Here is a 22,687-nt window from a genome sequence, read left to right on the forward strand (position 1 = left end):
TTAGATGTATAGAGCAGGGCATCTCACCCAACACTTACACAACAGGGGACATAGAACAGCACTCATCTGGGAGTGCTGATGTAAGAGCAAGCATTTGCTGACTATACATCATGTGTGATTTGGAGCTATGTTACCCAAAGTCTCATGAGTCCAAGGCTTAGTTACCAGACAATGACTGTATTGGGAGTTTGTGGAAGCTTTAGGAGGCAGGCCAAAAGCAGTGGTTCTTAATGTAGGTTGTGACCCCTTTGGGGGATCGAAAGACTCTTTCACAGGAGAAAGACAACCTGAATATCAGATATTTCCATTACGATTAATAACAGTGGCAAAATTACAGTTATGAAGCATCGATGAAAATAATTTTGTGGTTGAGGAGTCACAGCAACATGAAGATCTGTATTAATTGGTCATAGCAATAGGACAGTTGAGGACCACTGGCCTAAAAGAAGGAAGTTAGGTCATTAGAGGCCAGCCCTTAGAGAAAATATTAGGATCTCTTCCCTTATTTTCCTCCTCTGCCGCCTCCTCCTACTCTTCTTCATATCCCCTTCTCTCTCCTCTCTCTCCCTTTCCTAGTTACAAAATCAGTGTGAAAATTGAGCTATATTTCTATAGAGTAGTAGTGAGTACTCTAAAATAAAGTTAAGAATTGCACTTAGGGGCTGGAGAGATGCTCAGTGGTTAAGAGCACTGGCTGCTCATCCAAAGTTCTAGGTTCAATTCCCAATAACCATCTATAATGAAATCTGGTGCCCTCTTCGATCGATGTTCTCTTCTGTCATGCAGGCACGCATGCAATAGAGTGCTTATATACATAAATGAATAATCTAAAAAAGAATTATATACATGTGCCAGGTGGTAGTGGCACATGCCTTTAATTCTAGCACTTGGGAGGCAGAGGCATCTAGATCTCTGAGTTTAAGGCTAGCCTGCTCTACAGGGTGAGTTCTAGGACAACCAGGGATACACAGAGAAACCCTGTCTCAAAAACAAACAACCCAGCAAAGAAACAAAAATTGCATTTACCAAAAAGCTGGGCATGGTGGTACATGCCTTTAGTCCAAACACTGAGGAGGTAGAGTCAGGTAGATCTCTGTGAGTTCAAAGCTAGTCTGGTCTACATAAAAAGATCCCGGACAACCAGGACTATATAGAGAAACCCTGTCTCAAATACCCTATGAGCATATACAGGGGGAAGAAGTCCTCCTCAGTCACAGTCATAGGGAATAAGGGGAAAATGGGAGGGAGGGAGGAATGGGAGGATACAAGGGAGGAGATAACCATTGAGATGTAACATGAATAAATTAATAAAATAAAATAATAAAATGCATAGGAACAAATTTAAGAAAAGAAATGTATAGTCTATACTAGGTAACCACAAAATATCACTGAAAAAAAAAAACTGAACGTCTAGACAGCCAGTGTTTATGGACTGGGTGGTTTAATATTATAAAGATATACAAACTTCCCTAACTGATCTACATTCAATGCACTTTCTATCAAAATCTCTATTTACTGCATTGCAAAAAACACATGGTAAAGCAAGGGTCCCAGAAAAGCAAAATCCATCTTGGACGACACATATGTCTCAGCGTTTGAACCTCCCACCACAAGGAATGGTGATGTGAGTCTGTAATCTAAGCACATGGACCAAATTTTCTGGGCCAGCTTGCGCTATACGGAGAGACTGTCTCAAAAACAAAACAACATAATACCTCTTACAATGCTACAGTGACTGACCCAGTATAGTGCATTTATACCAGGCAAGACATAGATAAACAGGACAAAACTGAGGATTCTGAAATAAACCTGATATCTACTTTTGGATGCCTTTTGACATAGATAGCAGTGTAAAGGCAATCATTTCAACAAATGGCACAAAGATGACTGGATGTCAACATATTAAAAAAATTGCTTTAGACTGACAACGCACCATAGTTAAAACTTCACTCAAGAATTATCTAGACACCAGTATAAGAGCTAACCTATGAGGCTCTTAAATGTCCCCTCTTCATTATCTTAACAAATATGTTTCACATGCTATCCCCCAAAGTAAAAGCAACCAAATCAAAAGTAGAGATATTAGAGTTTTTCAAAAAATTTTTAAAATATGTGCTTCAAAAAAACAAAAAACAAAAACAAAAACAGAAACACAACCAAATCAAAAGCAAGTAGTTTCTGGAAATTAAAAAAAAATGTATAGTTCAAAGGACATAGTCAAGAAAATGCAAAGACAGCAGATGCGATGGTGAAGTCCTGCAATCCTAGCACTTGGGAAATGGAGATGGAGGCAGCAGCACGAGGTCAGTGCCAGTCTGCTCTACATGGTGATTTCAAGGAGACCTAAGATATTGTCTCAAAAATTAGGAACAAAACAAGCTACCAAAAAGAAAATGAAAAAAAAAAACCCACAACAAATAGAATGAGAAAGATAGTTCTAATCATATGTCTACTATGAGTCTAATATCTAGAGAGAATTCTTAAAGCTGATTAGTAACAAGCAGCTTAATTAAAAATGGAACAGAATTTGAAAATCACCCCCCAAAGGTATAGAAGTAGCTAAAAGTGCATGAAAAGGCACTCAACATCATTTAGCTTAACAAGGAAATCAAAGCCACAATAAAATTCCTCATCACATCTTTAAGGCTCAAATGGAAGGGACAAGAAAGATGTAAGGATGTCTAGAACTTAGAAATGCTTCGTTGTTGGTGAGGACATTAGCTGGTATAATCAGTCACCTTACAAAGTAGCCTGGCAGGTTACTCCAAGGCCTAGACAGGGTTACTTTATGAGTCAGCAATCCAACTTCAAGGTATACACCTAAACAAACATACATTCTTAAACAAATGTGCACAGTAGTATCAGTCATACTAGGCCAAATGAAAAAACAACAATGCCTGAATAGTGAACTAAAACCTCACATACCCTGCAAAGAGATATTATATGCTCCTAAATATGAAGTACTAATCCATGCTGCAGCATGAATGAACCCCTAAAGCATGCCCAATGAAAACACAAAACATGAGGAAGGTGCCGTGGCACACGTCTTTAATCCCAGCACTCTGGGAGGCAGAGGCAGGTGGATCTCTGTGAGTTCGAGGCCAGCCTGGTCTACAAAGTGAGTCCTGGACAGCCAGGGCTGTTACACAGAGAAACCCTGTCTCTAGAAAACAAAAAACCTAAAAACAAAAACAAAAACAAAAACAAACCACCAAAACATTATAAGATTTAATATATATGTGCCCAGTATAGGCAAACCCATAGAGACTGAAAGTTGATTACTAAATGCCAGAGGCTGAAGATGTGGAAAGGCACAAATGACAGGGCTTACTTTGGGGGCAGGTAATGAAAAACATCTAAAATCAAATAATTGTGATGTGATGGCTGCACAAGCCTGAATATACTGAAATTCTTTTAATATATTAATATATTATGTATATACTATAACTTTTAATATATTAATAGGTACTTTAAAAGGACACATTTGTTATATGTAAGTTGAATCTCAATTAATTCCCTGCTCCAAAAATATTACTGAGTAATAACAGGAAGCCAGGGAATCCTTTACACACTACTTTTAACTTTCCAAAGTCCTTTCTTGTCTACCCATTGTTCTTTTCTTATGTCTAATAGTCTTTTCTCGATGCCGTATCTATGAGGTATGGAGAACAGTTATCAACAATCCTCCTTGGTGAAACGAAATGTTCCAAAGGCCCAAGTACCATCCAAGGCAAACCGGGACTAGAACAACACAGATGCCCTGGCTGCTCACTGGTATGGCCACTGGTCCTTTGTACTCAAGACTAGAAGAAAGTAACTCGAGAAATAAGACTTTTATTACACAAAGAAACATCTCTTATCTGCGTGTGGTGGCATATGGCTATTATCCCAGCACTTGAAAAGTATGAAGGGGGTTTGGAGTCCAAGGTCTTCTGTGGCTAAATAGTGAGTTTTGGATCAGTCTAGGCTATGTAAGACCCTATGTACACCCTTAAAAAAAATCAACATTTAGAATAGTAGTTCAAGGTGAAGAACAAAGACGTTGGGGAGGACTGTGCTCTACAGAGCCTAGGCGAGCCACCAAGAAGCAGGCTGACACGTGACTCCCACTGTGCCGGGCCCTGAATAGGCTTCTCAGGCTGTGGCTTGGGCCAACTGACTTACAGATGGGTCTGATAGGTCTATCTATTTTGGTTTAGAGATAGGAGAGGAGGGAAGGAGGGAGAGAAGAAGAAAGGGGGGAGAGGACAGACAGACAGACAGACAGACAGACAGACAGACAGACAGACAAACAGAGACCAAGAGATCGAAAAACAGGAGTAAGCCTAATTTACCTGTCAGGAGGGAAGGAAAGGGGGAGGGCTAGCCAGTTCCCTAATCAAACATACTGCCACGTCCCTGAACCAAATGCAAAACATAAAAGTAGTGTTCATCAGTGAGAACAAGAATGCCTGCCAAGGAATTTTAATCTCCCTCAGCAAGGCGAAATCAGAAACAAAGCCCCCTTCATGATGTGGAGCAACTCCGGGAGCTGAGGCCAAAGCTCTGCAGAATAACATAAAATTTAAAAAAAAATAAAAATAAAAAACGGCACACTTAACAGGAGCCCACCTCAAAATTTCTGAGACAGTATTAGCAGTTGTAGCAGCCCCACCCCATGGGGTGCTTCTCCATAGCTTCCTGTGGGGTAGGCTAAGTCTGTGCCTCACAAGATCATTCAGCACAGCATAACTTACTGATATGCTCAGATAAGCTACTGAGGACAATGAAGTCACTACCTTATTCAAGGTCATGTGGCTGTACACACACACACACACACACACACACAGAGAGAGAGAGAGAGAGAGAGAGGGAGAGAGAGAGAGAGAGAGAGAGAGAGAGAGAGAGAGAGAGAGAGAGAGAGAGAGAGAGAGAGAGAGAGTCGAGGAACTGACTAGAAATCCACACACAGGCTGGCTCCAAAGGGGGCACTTGTGACCGCTTGTCATCTATGGGGGGGGAAGGCCCTTCCAATGTATGTAGCAAACAATGTTAGTAGTCATTACTGGCCCATAATTTCAGTTTGATTTGGGTATTTTTGTGTATTTTCCTCACTGTAAATATGTTATGCTTCTGGAAAAAAAAAAGTCACAAATCCAAGCCAGGTAGCCCAGGCCTATAATGCAAGCAACTAAGAATGTTGAAGCAAGAGGGTCTCAAATTGAAGCCTACCTGGTGTACTGAGTGAAACCCTATTACAAAATGAAATGGAGAAAGATAAACAGGGAAATCAAATAGGATGTAGCTTAAAGGGTCACTACCTATTAAGAAGGATGCCTGTACTTTCCCAGTATAAATGAAGTTTAGTCTCTCTCTCTCTCTCTCTCTCTCTCTCTCTCTCTCTCTCTCTCTCTCTCTCTCTCTCTCTCTCTCTCACACACACACACACACACACACACACACGAGACAAAGGCCTCAGGCCTCTTTTTAACCTGTGAGGGAACCATCAATGCATTTGTGGTGACTTTTCTGTTTTATTGTATTGCATGCATTTTCAGGAAAAACTTTGTCCTTTGTTATAATAACAGAAATAAATAGGATTTTAAGTGGCTGAAAAGATCTTCTACCACTTTTCTTTCTTCAAACCCAAGATCCCAGAACACATAAAAGGAGCCTCTGGATTTTCTCTCAATATAATTTGCTGATAGGTTTCTTTTATCTTTGTCTTTAAAAAAAAAAGTTCTCTTCATTGTTTGAAAATTTTAAACATGTATATGATCATATCTACCTCCAATTTCCTCTGCCCATCCCCACTATGTTCCTACCAACATGTTACCCCCCCAATGTTGTTGAGTTTTGTTTATTTTTGATTGGGGGTTAAACATAGGGCCTCCCACATGTTAGCCAGGCATTCTACCACTGAACCAACCCTCTTCTTAATTTTTATTTTGATTCAGGTTCTCTCTAAACTGCTCAGACTAGCCTTGGACTCGAATATAATCCAAACAGGCCTTAAACTTGTGACCCTCATGCCTCAGCCCTATACAGGCCTCTGTTCCCAGGTCCTAAAGAGTCAATCATTCTTATCTGAGCTATTTGGAAGGTTCTAAGTAGGAGGGCCTGGGGGGATTGGGCAGAAAGCAAGAGACACTGCCCACCCTCACAGAGAATCATTATGATGTATGATTCAATCCAACCATCAAGCAGCTAATGGGAAAGAATTTAGTGTGTGCCTAATGAGATTATTGACTGCCTAGTTTTAGGTTAAAGAAAAAGTTGGAATAATGTTTATAATAAAATCTCAATTGTGCAAGAAACTTAATCTCAAACCAAATCTTAATCCAGCAAACCAAAAAGCTATGCAAATCTTTAACAGAAGGGTATAAGCAAGAGAGAAGCATGAAAAACCTTTAACAAATATAGTTCTTAGAATTGGCCCCAAACCCTTTTCAACACCCCCAATGTCTCAGACACATTGCATTTATCTGATTTGATACATCATCCTTTCTAGAAAGCAAAGGCCCATTTTGCCTCAGTCACTGATTCAGCAAATTAAAGCCTCTTTTGAAATCAAGCTTTTGATATTGTAAGTATCCTCAAGAAACCAAAAGAATATTCTGCCCTCCGCTCAAGTCTAAAATCCAAACTATAGCTTTTTAAAACAGTTCAATTTTGTCAGTTACATAAATAACTCTTCTAGGTCAATTAGCACATTTCAATGTGCCAATTAGCAAAGAGTGGGATTCTCAAGCCTTATTTGCATTAATGACAGCAAAGCTGTCCCAGCAGCCCACATGGGGACAAGGGGTGCCAGCAGCAAATCTGCATCCCAAGAACACAGAGACGGTGTTTCTGAATGGAGGGGAGCACCCTAACCATACAGAAGCACTACGCCCCTCTTTTGTTGAGTCTGAGAGTGGGAAGAACTTCAAAAGGACCACCCTGAGAAACGAGGAGATGGGAAAAGGGAGGAGGGATGGGAAAGGAAACAAATCTAACAGACCAACAAAGATCCACAATAATGGGCAATTTTGATAATGAGATAATGATACACTGGAGGCCTCAGGCCTTGGAGAAGAAAGAAGCTGCATGAAAAGGATCATTATCAGTCATCTCATAATCTGAGTAGAAGACAGAAGTCTGCAAATACAGACACAGGCCAGGCTGGTGTCTTCCATCAGGCAAAGGGCTGACAGAGTGTCTTAAGCTTGTTTTCTATGGCCCCGTCTCTGCGACTCAGAACCCCTCTCACTGAAAAGAAACCGTCCTGGGAGTTAGCGGACAAAAAGGAGAACAGGCAGGGAGTGTTGAGAGTGCTACATTGGCCCAATGCCTCTATTCAGGGTCAGATTACCAGCTTTGCAAGTAAACTGGTAATCACATCTATAACCAGCTTCCATGGTCATCGTCCATGGCTGCCATGTTTGGGTTGCTCGACCTTGCCAGAAGGTAATTTAGCCAGGCTTACAAGACATTCTTTGCAAAGACATAGGTACAGATGTGGAAGCCAGCATCACCATCAAGACAAAAGGTTGCTGGCTATGACAAGAGATACACAAAATACACAGACCATCTCTTTTCCAAGCCATGATCTACGTGGGCAGGGGACTATAACTCTAGATCCATGACCCGACTGGAAAAAGATAAGGGAGGTGGTGGTCTATGCCCCTCCTGATATTACATACCAAGATGCATGCTTGGGAGTTAGGACTCAATGGTGGAGGACTTGCCTGCCTAGCAAGTACATAGTTCTGGGTTTGATCCCTAGCACATGCATACAAAGAAGCCTATTTGTGTATTTGTCTAGGAAGAGGCTCTGCAGTATCCTCTGGCTACTCGGCAAGGCCTGTGATGCAAATTCTTAAAGCCAAAAGGAGGCTAGAAAACTTTGTCCACACCTTGCCTCACTAGCTAGCATTCATACTCAACCCTAAATCTTCATCACAGAATAGAAGACGTGGGAGTCAGGCCTGGTCTCAAGGCATGACTTATTCTTCAGCAAAGCTCCCTACCAGTGTAGTCCTTAGGTGAATGCTCCTGCCATCGGGAACTTGGATTGGGATACACCCACCATCTCCATGGCCAGACACCTACCTGGCTTTAGAACTGGCCTTCTCACCTCCACCAGGGTATGGAGCTAAGAGAGGTGGACCCTCAGATCTAAAAGTTTCCAAGGCCCTCTAGGTGGGCCTGGAATTGGGACAGGGGTTTGGTCAGGCTTGGAAATGTGGGGGTCTCTCCATTTCCCCTGCTCTATGAATTCTGTGGAGGGATGGCAAACTGTGGACCTCAGTTTGGAGTGGGCCTACTGCTCCAGGTTAGCTTGGAGACTTTGAAGCTTGAGAGCCAGGCAGGAGCTGGAAGGGAAAGCAACTCAGAGGGGGGCTTCCCCTGGGTCCTGTCCTATCTGTCTACCCTGGTGGAGAAGGAGAGGGTGGAGCCAAGTGAAGAGGACTGCCAAGACATGAAAGCCCTACAGAAAGAACTAGAGCACTCTGCCATGATGCTAAAGCAGAAGAAGATCACCTTGGGGTACACTCTGGCTGATGTGGGCCTCACCCTACTAGGTGTCCTCTTTGGAAAGGGTCAACCAGGTCACCATCTGCCACTTTGAGGCCCTACAGCTCAGCTTCAAGAAAAAGTGTCAGCCATGGCCCATGCTGAAGACATGGGTGGAGAAAGTCAACAATCAGGAGAACCTTCAGAAGATGTACAGAATGGAGACCCTGGTGCAGGCCGACAAGAGAAATAGGAGGAGTATCAAGAACCACATTAAAGGAACTCGGATAACATGTTACTGTACAGTCCAAAGCCCACCCTGCTTCAGATCAGCATCATTGACAAGCAGCTTGAATTCGAAAGGATATAGTCTTGTGTGGGTCTGTAATTGCCAGAAGAGTAAACAATACAGCTATTCCCGATGAAAAGGTTATAAGGCTTCAGGGTCCCCTTTCCCAGGGAGGCCTTGATCCTTTCCTCTGCCCTTAGAGCAAAGTTTTGGTGCTTCAGGCTACAGAGGCACCCACTTCACCATGCTCTACTCTTAGGTACCTTTTCCTAAGGATGAAGCCTTTCCCTCTGTTCCTGTCACTGCTCTGGGCTCTTCCATACATTCAAACAGAGACCTTAGCCCTGCCCAGGGATGTGGGGAGCAGAAGAAATGGGGGAAGGGTAAATAAAGAGAACCAGAGTACCTGAAACCTGTACCACCAAAGTTTTGGAATAAAGTTTTTCATTTCCTGAGGAAGGAGTGGAAGCACAAATGTTGGGGGACAGGAAGTGACGGGAGAGGTAGCTGGAGGAAAGATGAAGTTCAGTGATGCCATTGACCATGATTATTTTGTTCTCAAATAAAGAAGCCTAGGACACTGGAAAAACAAAGAAGGAAAGAAAGAGAGAGAGAGAGAGAGAGAGAGAGAGAGAGAGAGAGAGAGAGTAGTGATGGAAAAGAAAGGAAGGAAATGTCCCTATCAGAAGATAAGATCAAATCACATGAGCTTTGAGAACCTGACTAATCTAACGAGTGGTCCCATGATGTGTTTCCTCTGCTTGCCTTTAAGAAGCAAAAGGACACACCACTGAAAACTAACTGCCGTGCAGATGCTACATCCCAAGCTGGATCCTAGCTGTAAGGAGCACTTACCTGTAACGTGTTCCATTTGGGATAGGCGTCCTTCTTCTAGGCTGTCAGCTTTGAAGACAGGGAAACCCATAGAACGGAAAGTAGAGCATTTTCTAGCTAGTTTGCATATCTCGGTGCCAAGCAATCATCGGGCAAAAGAGCTCACATGGAAATTCACTGAGGACCTCAAATGCTTTAGCTGACTGTGGTGACTTCCTCCAACTCCTTCTGACCCTGTCTTTATGTACACCAGTGTGTGTGTGTGGGGGGGGTGGTAGGATGAGTGCACTACTAATTAGTTCTTTTTCTTGCTTCCTTATTATTGCTAATGAGGAGAAAAAGATTAAAGAAGATAAAGGGCCAAGAAGGAAAGGCAAAAGAGAAGTCAAAGCTGCTTTTCCTGCCTAATTGGATCATCGGGTATAATCAAGAAGCTCCAGCCTTCCTGTGTCTCATTTGAAGTCAGTCTGAACTTGAACCACTGCAAAGCCAACTGCCATAAAGGCCAAAGTTACTCAAGGAGCCCCAACTACATGAAAGAGCCAGACCAATAATACTGATTGCAAAGACAAATGCAGAAGGAGATATGAGCTCTGTTCACCTCTATCTTAGAAAAGGGGTATAAAATTTTACTAAAATGGCTGGAATATTTTTTTTAAGCCAGAGTTTCTCTATGTAACAGCCCTGGCTGTCCTGAAACTCACTCTGTTGATCAGGTTGTCACCTTGAGATCCGACTACCTCTGCCTTCCCCCGATTGCTGGGACCACCAACCCGGCCCTACTCATTTTTTAAAACAGCCCACCAAAGAGGTTTCAGTGGCAGGAAGAGTGATACACAGTCTTGATAAGCTGGTGGGCTACAGCTTGGCACTTATTTAGAAAGCACTGTGTGTTATTGTAACAGATCCATGGCATAACAAGGGGTAGAAAGGAAGAGATGGAGGAGGAGGAAGAAATAAAGAGAAAAAAGAAGGAAGAAGAAAGGAGGAAAGGGTGAAGAAAAGAAACTGGGGAGATTAAAAAAAAATCAAGGGGTATCAGGGAAGAAACAATGTTATCTGGGTAAGAAAGTACTGGCATCATGGGTTCCACCAGGTGTTCTGCAATCCCCCTTTATATATCAGCACTCTAACCTCTGGTGCCTTAGACTGTGAGCATATATAGAGACAGGGATTTAAAGAAGAGATTAAGGTGAAAGTAGACTCTAGAATGTGCCCTGACCCAAAGTGATAGACGTCTTCATAAATCGTTGGCCACACTAAGAAATCATAAGAACAGCAAACAGATGATGGCTGTCATCTTCCAAGAAAGAAGCCTAAAGAAGCCAGTCCTGCTGGCATCTTGACCTCAGAGATGATGACTGCACTTAACCTTGGAAGCTGTAAGGATCAACTAAATCCACCCACGTGAACCAATTACAGCAGTGCCTGGCACAAAATAGGCAACCAAGCAGTGGCAGCTGAGGTCATTGCCCCCTTACTTCCAGGTAACGGGCTTAGGAAAATCTCCGGAGACCAGGTAAGACACATCCATTGCTACTAACAATAGCGTCTCCATGAAAACCTCATCACCAGCATCCTAAATGCCCTCAAGTGTATGAACAAGCCTCTTGGGGCTTTCACTCTCCCACTTGTACAATGGTAGGTAGTCTTAACTTCTGCCAAGGGCTCAGGAGGCTACAAGGAAGCACTTCCTTGGTTTTCACCGGGTACAGAATAGCTCTGGGATGGCCAACTTCAAACCTGGAAGCACCAGCTCCATTAGCTCAGGGAATGATTTTCTGAGGTGCCCTCAGCCTGGTCCTGGTCACTGAGAGAGCAGAGGAAAATTAAGACAGCTGCTCTCTGGTGGCCTGGCCTGTGTTGGGAGCTGGAATCAGGTGAGGAGAGAGATGGGCCAAGAGAGCATTGGGTCCTTTCCCAAGCCTTAGCTTGGCAGGCAGAGGACAACTTCTGCTTCACATTCCTCACTTCATGTCACAGGTGTCATTTCACAAAGGCCAGGTGGTCCACAAAGAAGGTGCTTTGGGTCTTGTGGAGGAAAAAGTTTAGGTCATCTATGCTACCTAGATTCTGATGCAGTAAATCTATGGTGGGGCCTGAACCCTAATATTCCTAACAAGCAACAGCCAGTTGATGCCACACTTCGAATGAACCACTTAGAGTAAGTGAGTTCTGAGGGCCTACCATATGGATTCTCTGGAACAGGCTGAGGAGGCCATCTTTCACATCTCTTGGGTCTTTCTTTGCTTTCTAGTCAGTTGTTCTAGGAGGAGATCCTGGCAAGCCTTCTTGTTTACTTGTTACTTTGTTTTGGGTGCAAGGGATGGGCACCAAGGCCTTAAATATATACTAGGCAGACATTCTAGTACTCAGCTAAAGCCCACAGCCCAGCTAGCTAATAATCTGATAAGTCAGTCCTGAACAGAGTGAGAAGGTTCAAAAATCATCACTTTAGATGAACTGTCACTTTTAATTTCTACTGCTAAATCATGTAAATCTGCAGTGGCACAACTTACACTCCTGAGGACTATCTGTGGAGAGGAGAGGAGAGTCTTCAGAAGTGGCAGTGTGTGGCCTCATATTAGGACTAAGTGGCTCCGACTCTGGTTTTTAACTACCACTTACAGTTCAGGTGACATCTTGAATGTCAGTTTCATCCACTGTGAAACCAGAGACTGTAATAATTGTCCTATCTCCCTAGCTTAAAAAAAAAAAAAAGACCTTGTAAATGCAAATTTCTATACAAAAGAGGAATTTTCACCTTAAGGGTTAATCTATGATGTTCATCTAGAGGGAACATTTAAGTCACAAATGCATGCAGCCATATTACCCATCTTTCTATGTAATATTTTCCTGGACTTTTCAATAAGTGGCTTGTTAATTTCTCAGAAGCCACACATGTAAGAGTCTAAAACTCCCAGGCTAAGGGTGTGGGCCTAGATCAGCTTCATTCCGACCTCTCTGATTTCTATATAAAGGTTTGTATTTTCTAAACCTTTGCTGTAGCATAAGTCTAGCCAACTACCACTGGCCCACAAGCCTCCATTAACTCCAGGCACAACTGTGTCAAATATCAGCATTAACATATACAAATTAAAATAGCACACCCCTAAGGGCAACGTGTTATGAGAAATGTCGGATAGCAAAGGAGTAAGCATAGCCTGACGTGGACGTTGCATTTCCGGAAGAGACTACTCACCAGCCGGGTATTTACCACAGGAAACAACAATGCCAGAAGAGCTCCATTCAGCATGTGCATCTGTAACCTGGAGGAGGAAGAAGATCAATAGGTCACGAGAGAGAAGAAGATATTTGAGGTTGAGCTAGGTCCCGTGGGAGAAGTGACCCTCTGTGTAAAACAGCCCAAGAGCTCACCTACAGGCAAAGTAAATGAAAATCAGTACATTTTAGGTTTATTACCTGAAAAGCGTGCTGCCTTAGAATCCCCCAAACACTTCCTGAACACGCTTTGGTTACAACACACAGCTCATTATGTACCAAGCTCTGGGTTTCCTAAACATTCAATCTGCCCCAACCAATTGCTCTAACTGCTGCCACATTTGAAAATGGGCACTGCAACAGCTAGGTGCTTGTTACTACTATAAAAGCCTGTTTATTAGGATGCGGCTGCTTTTTCTTTTTTTAACCACCAAAGACCTGACCAGAAAAAGCTAATACAAGCTTGGAAGCTGTCTGTGAGAGTCTTATTGTCAACCTAACATGTAGCAGGCAAGCTTCCAAGAACACGTGGGAGGAGCTCTCTAGACTAAGGATGACTTGAGAATGCCTGTGATGGACTGTCAAAATTGACTTAGCTGAGGTAGAAAGACCCACCCTGATTGTGAGCAGGACCGTTCCCTGAGCCCAGATTCCTAGATCTTATAAAACAGCCATGGAAATGGCTTAACGTATTGCTCCTTGCTTTTGGCTGTGGATGTAACATGACCAGTTCTCTCAGGGACCTGCTGAGTTGACCTCCCTACACTGAGGGAGTAGAACGTGGAATTAATCATGAGCCAAATAAGCCCTTTCTCCCTTGAGTTCCTTTCATCAGTGCCTTTTAGCACAGCCACAAGAAAAGAAGAACCTAAGAGGCTCTGACCGCAGTGTGGTGCAGACTGTTTTGCTGTTGTCTCAGTGATGCCTTTAGGTGTTGTTGCACAAGGTGGGAGGGCAAACAAGGAAACTCTGAAGCTTTCTCTGGTCTATTTTATATATAGTAGTTTGTAGCTTAAATGCCAAGCAGCTGGGTGTGGTGGCCCACGCCTTTAATTACAGCACTCGGGAGGCAGAGGCAGAGGCAGGTGGATCATTATGAGTTCGAGGCCAGCCTGGTCTACAAAGTGAGTCCAGAACAGCCAAAGCTAACACAGGGGGATCCTGTCTCAAAAAAAAAATTAAATTAAATAAAAAAAAAATAAAAGCCAAGCAATGCTAGGGCTTTAGTTTGGGGATAGAGCCCTTGGTTACCCTATACAGTACCCTGGGTTCCATCCCCAGTATTACAGAAGAGGGGAGAGGAAGGAAGGGAAGAGAATAGGACCATTAAGCATCGATAATACTTCCCAGTCCCAATACCAGACTTATTAAAATGCACACTCCATACCCTTCCTAAGTCAAGAACAATTAACCCAGGGACAAAGCCTTCTTGTGAGGGCTCTGAGGAGGGATTTAAGCAGCTCTCTTCACCATTCCAGGCAAATGGTTGTTACTTGACAGAGAGGCTAAGAACGAGTTTGTTCCTCCCAAAGAAAAGCTGGCTTGATGGGTCATGGACAACCACCATTGAACTGTGCCTCACAGACACACAACAGTAAAGGCACTAGGTGAATGGGATGGATTCTGAGTCTCTCTCTCTCTCTCTCTCTCTCTCTCTCTCTCTCTCTCTCTCTCTCTCTCTCTGTGTGTGTGTGTGTCTGTCTCTGTCTCTGTCTCTCTCTGTCTCTCTCTCTGTCTCTCTCTCTGTCTCTCTCTGTCTCTCTGTCTCTCTGTCTCTCTCTCTCTCTCTCTCTCTCTCTCTCTCTCTCTCTCTCTCTCTCACACACACACACACACACACACACACACACACACACATCCTAGAACAGAATATCTCAAAGGTGAATCCTGCCAGGTGTGTCCAACTTTGGCCCATGGGCTTTATGTGCACAGTATAACTAGGGATGTGGCACAATAAAAAGTCATAAACCTAAAACGTAATGATGGTAGTTTCGCTGTTGTGTCTTTAACTCAGCTGTGCGGCTTTCAAAAGAGAATTTTGTAGACGACAATGTTGTGGTACAGCACCAAAAGTTTAAATACAGCTGTACCTAGACATTTGGCCCCCTCTCTCTTGAAGCTCACAAAAGTGGCCTGACAACTAAGAAATGTTCAAGTGCACAGCACAACACAGAAGCCCTGGGACCACTTTTCATCCCTGCTAATCTGTTTCTTCCTGTTACTCTTTGTCACCAAGGCCTCAATGATAGTGATGATGATGAGCATTTAATACATTTCAGAAACATATCAAATTAACTGCTTTGTATGAACCCTCTCACTTAATTCTGATCGCAAATTTCTAAACAGGCACTGTGGCTTTTCCATTATTTTGATGTGGAAAGCACATTCATTTAGGAATGTAAGATGACCTGGGTCAATGTCAAGACTCGTACCAATTCAGGCTTCAAATTCCCATCATTTGCACTGCTTTTTATCAGTGCCTCCCACTCTTTCAAATATGACCTCAGAGAAGACTGAGATGTCCCTCCGCCCTGCCTTCAGCTTCAGGCATCTCTCTCTACCTCCTCCTGCACCATCTTCTCTGGTTCATCATGACTTTGAGGGTGATCATTAAGGTGAAAGACTCTACGCATACATGTTAGTAGGAGTAGGCAGACCAAAGCATGTTTAGCTCAGGCTGACCAGCTGAGTTTTCAAAAAGACCATACAGATACCCTGTGCTCTGGAAATAAAGTTGACTCTGGCCTAACATTGCCAGTTGGCACGCTTCTATGACAGCCACAGCACAGATTCATTCTGGGAGAGGACAAACCACATGGCTGATCTCTATACCACTAAAATCTGGTGCCAGGCTTTTCCACTGACCTCAAAGGAAAGCTGACATTTGTTGAAGACCAGGTAGACATTTGAGTATCAAAAGATACATCTTAAGGATGACAGAATAGATTCCAAGGACCCATGGAAAGCCAATGATAAAGACGATAAAATTAACATCAAGATCCACAAAATTCTATATAAAAGCATGCGTTGTTTGAAGTTCTCATAATTCTGTTATACAAGGTATATGGTGGAAGGCTAAAAAATGAATTCTTATATTTAATACATAAAAATGACTTGTGTAAGTATTACAAAAATATCGAACATGTGCAAATCACTGGACTAAGTATTCAAATATATCATCTAATTCAATCCTCCTAGGTTTTTGTTTTTATTTGTTTGTTTTTCTCCAGACAAGGAACCACGATGTAGCTCTGGCTGTCTGGCTTTGTAGATGAGGCTGGCTTTGAACTCATACAGATCCACCTGCCTCTTCCACCCAAGTATCAGGATTAAAGGTGTACTCCATCATGCCTAGCTACCCTAGTTTTTATGATAATGATTATTTTCTTCTTCCTGTAACTTAGAAAACCAAAATTCAAATAATTGACTTATATACCTAAGATCACATGGGTAAGCTGTTTCAAATCTATGTTTTTGCCACTGTATTCATCTTCATGTATGGCAGGAGTATTACATGTCCTGTCTAATTAGTTTGTACTTGTATTATATTCAGGAAGGACTGTCTGGTTTGTTTGTTTTTTTAATATTTTAATTGTGTGTGTATTTTGGGGAGGAAGGAGGAAAGATCACTTGCCTCATGTCTGCAGCCCTGGGTTCTCTTCCCAGTACACACACACACACACACACACACACACACACACACACACACACACTCAGCCCCCACACATGCACGTACTCACACCTACACACACTACTCGGACTAGAGAAAGTATGCTCCTTCCAGAGGATCAGTCAGAATCAGAGGGGCTCAGTTGTGGGCAAGTCTTTGATAATTAAGCTAACCCGTCCACAGCTGTACTTCCTGTACCTTAGCCATTCCAGGATCAAGTACCATGCAACTAAAATCTACCCCTACAGGTAAAGTGGAGCTTACAGAAATGGTTCAAAAAGCCAGGAAGTGGTGGAGCATGCCTTTAATGTCAGGACTTGGGGAGGCAGAGGCAGGCAGATCTCTGTGAGTTTGAGGCCAGTCTGGTCTATAGAATGGGTTCTAGGGCAGCCAAGTCTACACAGAGAAACCCTGTCTTGAGAAATCAAAGAAAGGAAGGAAGGAAGGAAGGAAGGAAGGAAGGAAGGAAGGAAGGATTAAATAAATGATTCAAACTAGTCAATCTTGACCCCTTTACCCAACCCTGCCTTATCTTGCCTTTCCAAAGAAACTCAATGACAGTGGCCTAAATATTCCCTTTGTCTCTGCTTTCTTCTTCACTGCTTCCTCTTGACGTCTTTTCCATGTGGCTCTACTTGGAGTACTAGATCCTTTCAAATAAAATAAACTTTGTTCTCTTCAGCTTCTCTTCTATCTCCTCTTTAGCTACACCTGACTGGCCACCTGGTAAAAGAAAATACAAAACAGCAATTACTATCTGTATGCCCTTTATGAATAGTATTGTTTATCATACTCGAACCAACAAAGCCTTCAATTCTAAAAACGCTTCTTAGTCATACTTTATACATTTGTTTTTACATTTGTATGTACTCACAAACGATATACAGTGCTGCTTTACGGTTCCATTACATATGTGGAGTCACAAATATAGTTCCTGCAAATTACACTTTTACTCAACATGGTTTCTTCTAATTGTCCCTGTCATTAATTCAGCTCTGCCTCATCTGTTTTCATACTGCTGGATGTGGTCTTTTGAGGGAGACAAGTGTCTTTGAGATTTATCCACATTGTTGACTCTATCAGTAATCTACTCCTCTCTGTTGCTTAGTGGTTCCCAATGGTATGTGTGTACCATCTTAACTTTTTTAATTTAAAGGTGCTTAGGCTGGTTCTATATTCTGTCTTTGTCTATGGGATATTTCTCCATTCATATTTACAAACATCCAAACTTAGTTCTATTATACCAGAATCCACTGGCTACACTGGCCTTCTGTTTCCCTAAGCTTGGTGTCTGAGCACACACCATTTTGTTCAGCTGTGTGAGGTCCCATCCCACAGTACCTGCCTGTTGTATAACAAGGAATGCTACATTTATCTGTATTTTAGGACTCAGATCCGAAAGTATGACAAATGCTAAATTTCAGACAGGAATTGCATGTGTTTATTCTGTTCTGGCCATTTCTTTGAAAGTTTCAATGTTTTTTAGCATGAAAATGGAACATAAAGGGCTGGAGAGATGGCTTAGAGGTTAAGAGCACTGACTATTCCTCTAGAGGTCCAGAGTTCAAGTCCCAGGAACCACATGGTGGCTCACAGCCATTTATAATGTGATCTGATGCCCTCTTCTGGCCTGTAGGTTTACATACAGGCAGGTCACTGTATACATAATAAATAAATAAATAAATAAATTGTTAAAAAAGAAAGAAAATGGAACATAAAAACTCACATAAAGACTTTTCAAAAAGGTGATAAGTACAGAAGGAAAGTTTGGGTCACTTTGCCTGTGGGGACAAAAGACCATTCCTCTGGCTGCAGCCAGTGGATTTCCCCTACCTTATTCTGGACCAAATGGTGCCACAGAAGTGCAAAGGTTCCAAAACATTCCCCCTCTGACGGAACTGACTTACACTTCCACCTGGAAGATGCTCAACTAGTAAAGAGGCTATTTAGCTGAAGGTCATTTCCATTCTGAAGCTTCACATACCTAAACAAAAGCACTGCTCTATGTCCAACTTAAAAAGGGAGGTACAGTGAGAAGATATGCCATGTGCCATTAGTAGCATTTATGGGAGTACTTAGTCTATGTCAGCTCCATGCTAAAACATTTCCAGGGATCAGCTCCTTTAATTATTATCAGCATTCAAGAAGTGAGGCAATTAGTACCTTCTTTACAAATGACAGAATGAAGGCTGGGGCTTTCATCTTCATTCAGGATCAAAAAGCAAGTAGCAGAAGCACACATATAGCCCAGGTCATGAAATTACATCTATCTAAGCCACGAAAGTAAATGCTGAATTAACAGGACACTGTTTATATACACTCATGTTATATTATATTAAGTGTACTGTAGTCTATTATGATACATTATTCATCCAAATAATAGCTGTTTATATAGCCATTAGGAATAATTTTTAGACAGGTGTGGTGGAGCACTCCTTTAATCCCAGCATTCAGGGAGGCAGAGGCAGGCAGATCGCTGTGAGTTTGAGGCCAGCCTGGTCTACAAAGTGAGTCCAGGACAGCCAAGTCTACACAAAGAAACCCTGTCTCAAAAATAAAATAAAATAAATAATTTTTAGAGATGTTTTAATAATATAAGGAAACAACTCTAGTATATTAACTAAAATATAGAACTAACTATGGTTACTAACATTTGTTGTGTTTTCGTGTGTGTGTGTGTGTGTGTGTGTGTGTGTGTGTGTGTGTGTGTGTGTGTGTGTTTTAAGACATGGTCTAATATAGCCCAGGGCTGGCCTTGAACTTCCTATGTAACTCTATTCCCCTGATTTCACCTCCTAACTGTTGGTAATATAGGCATGTACCACCACATCTAGCCTATTAACTTTAAAACATTACAAAGCATAAAGAGAATAATCATTATTTTTGAGTGCATGCATGACAAAAACTGGAAGAAAATTAAACCACCCTACTAACAGCAATGATGTGTTATTCTTACAGTCTTTTTTAATTTACGAAGTATTTCATCTTGTTTGTACAATAAGCACACATGACTTTTATAAGAATGGAGCATCTCTACTTTTTCATTACTGACTGCACAGCTTCAACACCCTGTATTGCTCTATTTTTCAAATACACAACACAGGAGAGTCCACACTTTGCTTTCTCAAGATGGGAAAAGTTACCTGGAGTGAGAGCTTTTCCTTTTCTTAAATGTACTCAAACATATATTTCAAAGCACAGCTACACAGAAGAAAGAAAAGGAAGAAAATAGAAAGCAGTCCTTACTCACTAGGACAAAACTGAATAGGCACATGTGGAGAGGACGATAGCTTATGGTGTGGGTGTGGGAGGTGAAGAGAGACTTCTAATCAACTGGAAAGGCCCCTGGCTCCAGCACTAAGGAGAGAAAGTATATTAATAAAAGCAGGATTCAGACTATCAAATCTTAGGAAAGCAGGTACCTGAACTCAGTACCACGGCAAAGAGGAAATGGTTTCCAAGAACTATCGCCAACTTCTTAGGCGTCTTCTAGGTTTCCGGTCTCCTTCCCCTTTAAATGCGTAGTGTTCAGCTATACAGCTTTTTCTCCTTTACCAAGACCAACTCTTAATAAGGCTGCAGAGATCAGAGGCCATCTTAGAAACACCTTTCTCAGCAATGACTCCAAAGCTAACTCCCAAATCAGCCACCGCCAGGGTAAGGGTGCAAAAATAGCTGCTCCTCCTTTTAAACACTGTAGCTATGGCTCCAAGCTGAGCTACAGTCCAAACCTCTCAGGCTCCACAGAAGCTCCTTTGATGAGCACTGGGAAAAACAGTGCTGATACAGTAAGACACAAGAGGTTAGGGCTGGGGCCTCAGCTCAGTGGTGACATGCCAGCCTCCCATGCATAAGGCTGTAGGTTCAGTCTTTAATACCAATTAGAGAGGCGGGGAGGGGGGTGCAAAGAAAGAAGGAAGAAAAGAAGAAAAAAAAACTAAACCAAAGAAAGGCAACAGGTTCGAGTCCATCTTATTGCCTCAGAGCAGTTACAGATATGTGAGGCTCACTAGAGAAAGGCATGCTATCTATAATTCAATACTTATATCTCAGAAATATTTAATTCAGAGAGTCCAATAAAGTATAAGTGGGATCTGGAGAAGAGACTGCTAGCAGCCTACAGAATTACCCTCATCTCTTGTGGCCCAAAGAACACCAAGGTATCGGTCTTGCAATGCCATGATCACATGTCAGGCTGCCCTAATTCTTACCTTCACCCACCCCCACATTTCCCTCAGCTACCTACCTTGGCTCACACCTGGCCTCTAGTCCTTTCTCCATCCAGCAGTGCACCTCTGCTCTCTGCGGGCACAGATGAAATTCCATCTCCTCTCATTCAAAAGCCTCCCCAGACTGAGTCAGCAGATACTCATGACTAGATAGTCTCGCTTGCATCACAGCTCCTCTGCTTTCCATGTGCTCAGGAAAATGAGCAGCATTCAGAGTTTCAGAACGGGAGAGGGGGGCATACCCTAGGCTTCCAGAAGCAGAGGTTTTTGGTAAGCCTTCTGCTACACAGGATGGGTGGAGGAACTGTAGTCATTCCAACTTCACAGGTCACGTATTAGGGCTTGCGCTTCTGCCACTCCTGGAGCACATTTTGAATAACCCATCACACTAAGTAGTGGGTGCTCATAATGCAAGGAAACTGTCAGATCATACCCAGAAGCTGGGGAAAAAAAATCTCAGCTGCCATTCCCTTTTCCTTCCATTCCTTTGGGATATCCCAACAGAAAGGGCAAGTCCGAAATGGCCAGTTAACTGTAAGAAGCTCCAAGGCCCTTGTGAAACCCTCTAAAAAGAGCAACTACCTGACCAAGGCCGTGTAAGTCTCAGCACGGGGGGGGGGGGGGCACGGAGCTGGCACGGGGGGGGGGGTCGCTTGAGTCCATGCGTTTGAGGTTAAACTATACAATACCGCAAGATGCAAAGATAAATGGATGGATGGATGGATAGATGGACAGGATGAAAAGTACAACCAGGGAAACAAAAGTCAAGCTGAAAGTTACACTCATCTGTGGCCATAGGATTCAGAGACCAGGAAGCAGGTAAAAAGCCTTCTACCATGAGCTGACAATACTACCTTTGGCCTAGCTAACACTTCCAACAGAGACAGAGGAGCTCTGAAGCTGCCATGGGGTTCCAGGTGGCTTGCATTCACAGGCCTTCAGTGCACAGGACTAATGACTTTTTTGGCCCCTAGCCCTGAGATCTGAGCCTTCTTCTAATGTCACAAGGGTAGTGGAAAATGGACCTGGACCTGCTGTGTTCCAGGAACAGCATTAAAACACACTAGAGCCCTGTTTCCCCAACTCTTGATTTCTGGACAGATTGGAGAGTGCAGCAGAAAGTTAAGACTGCTCATAGTTGTTAGTCAAACAGGGCAGCAAAGACAGAGTTGAGAGGTAGAGAATATCCTCTGTACACCAGCAAGAGAAAAGCAATTGGCTCAGAAGAGCATTGCTGTTTCCAGATGTAAAGGCCCAGGTCTCCAGCTAACAAGTGAGAATCTTCCTTTGAGCTTACAGAAACAGCAGGTGCCAGCCAGGGTCTGCTCTTTCATCTAGTGAGCCAACTGTGCTCAATAACTTAAGAACCACGGTTTTCTAGCCTTGGGAAGGGATGAGGTCATATAGTATGACTACCAATTGTATTATAATCAGGAAGGACTACTGTCTGAGGCTTTTAAACCATATTTTAACTATTAGGGGTGGAGTGGGGTGGGATGCATGCTTGCCATGATGCTTATCTGGAGATCAGAGAAGAGCTTTGTAAAATTGGTTCTGTCTTTCCACCTTTATGTGATGTGTGGATATTGAACTCGGGTCATGAGGCTTGGTCAGCAAGCACCTTTATACCCTGAGACATCTTGAAGACCCCCAATGGGCTTTTTAAGATGCCTCAGATATGAAGACTTGTGTGATACCTGAAGTTTCCCAAAGAGAAAATCCCTGTTCTGATGCTTATATCAGAAGACATAAAGACTAATTCCAGCCGGGCGTGGTGGCGCACGCCTTTAATCCCAGCACTCGGGAGGCAGAGGCAGGCGGATCGCTGTGAGTTCGAGGCCAGCCTGGTCTACAGAGTGAGTCCAGGACAGCCAAGGCTACACAGAGAAACCCTGTCTCGAAAAACCAAAAAAAAAAAAAAAAGACTAAGTCCAACCTTAACGACCAGAGGATGGTGTCACCAGG

The 22,687-nt window shown here is 42.9% G+C and overlaps 1 protein-coding gene across 12 annotated transcripts in view; it reads right to left on the reverse strand.

Moving 5' to 3' along the window:
* The window catches only part of TMEM164 (transmembrane protein 164), a 161,798-nt gene that overhangs the window by 58,542 nt on the left and 80,569 nt on the right, over window positions 1-22,687 (reverse strand). For 10 of the 12 annotated variants that reach the window (XR_014780801.1, XM_084790918.1, XM_084790911.1 and 7 more), the window contains one exon: window positions 12,804-12,870. Coding sequence is in view for 11 of the 12 variants with exons in the window: in XM_084790914.1 (XP_084647040.1) it covers window positions 12,804-12,870 (67 nt within the window). In the remaining variant the exon portion in view is untranslated. Of the gene's footprint in view, window positions 1-12,803; window positions 12,871-17,030; window positions 17,217-18,656; window positions 18,764-22,687 lie in introns of those variants that run through there. The other 2 variants (XM_084790909.1, XM_084790917.1) reach the window with 2 other exon arrangements.

Source organism: Acomys minous (assembly GCF_964271855.1).
Source record: "Acomys minous genome assembly, chromosome: 7".
NCBI lineage: Eukaryota > Metazoa > Chordata > Mammalia > Rodentia > Muridae > Acomys > Acomys minous.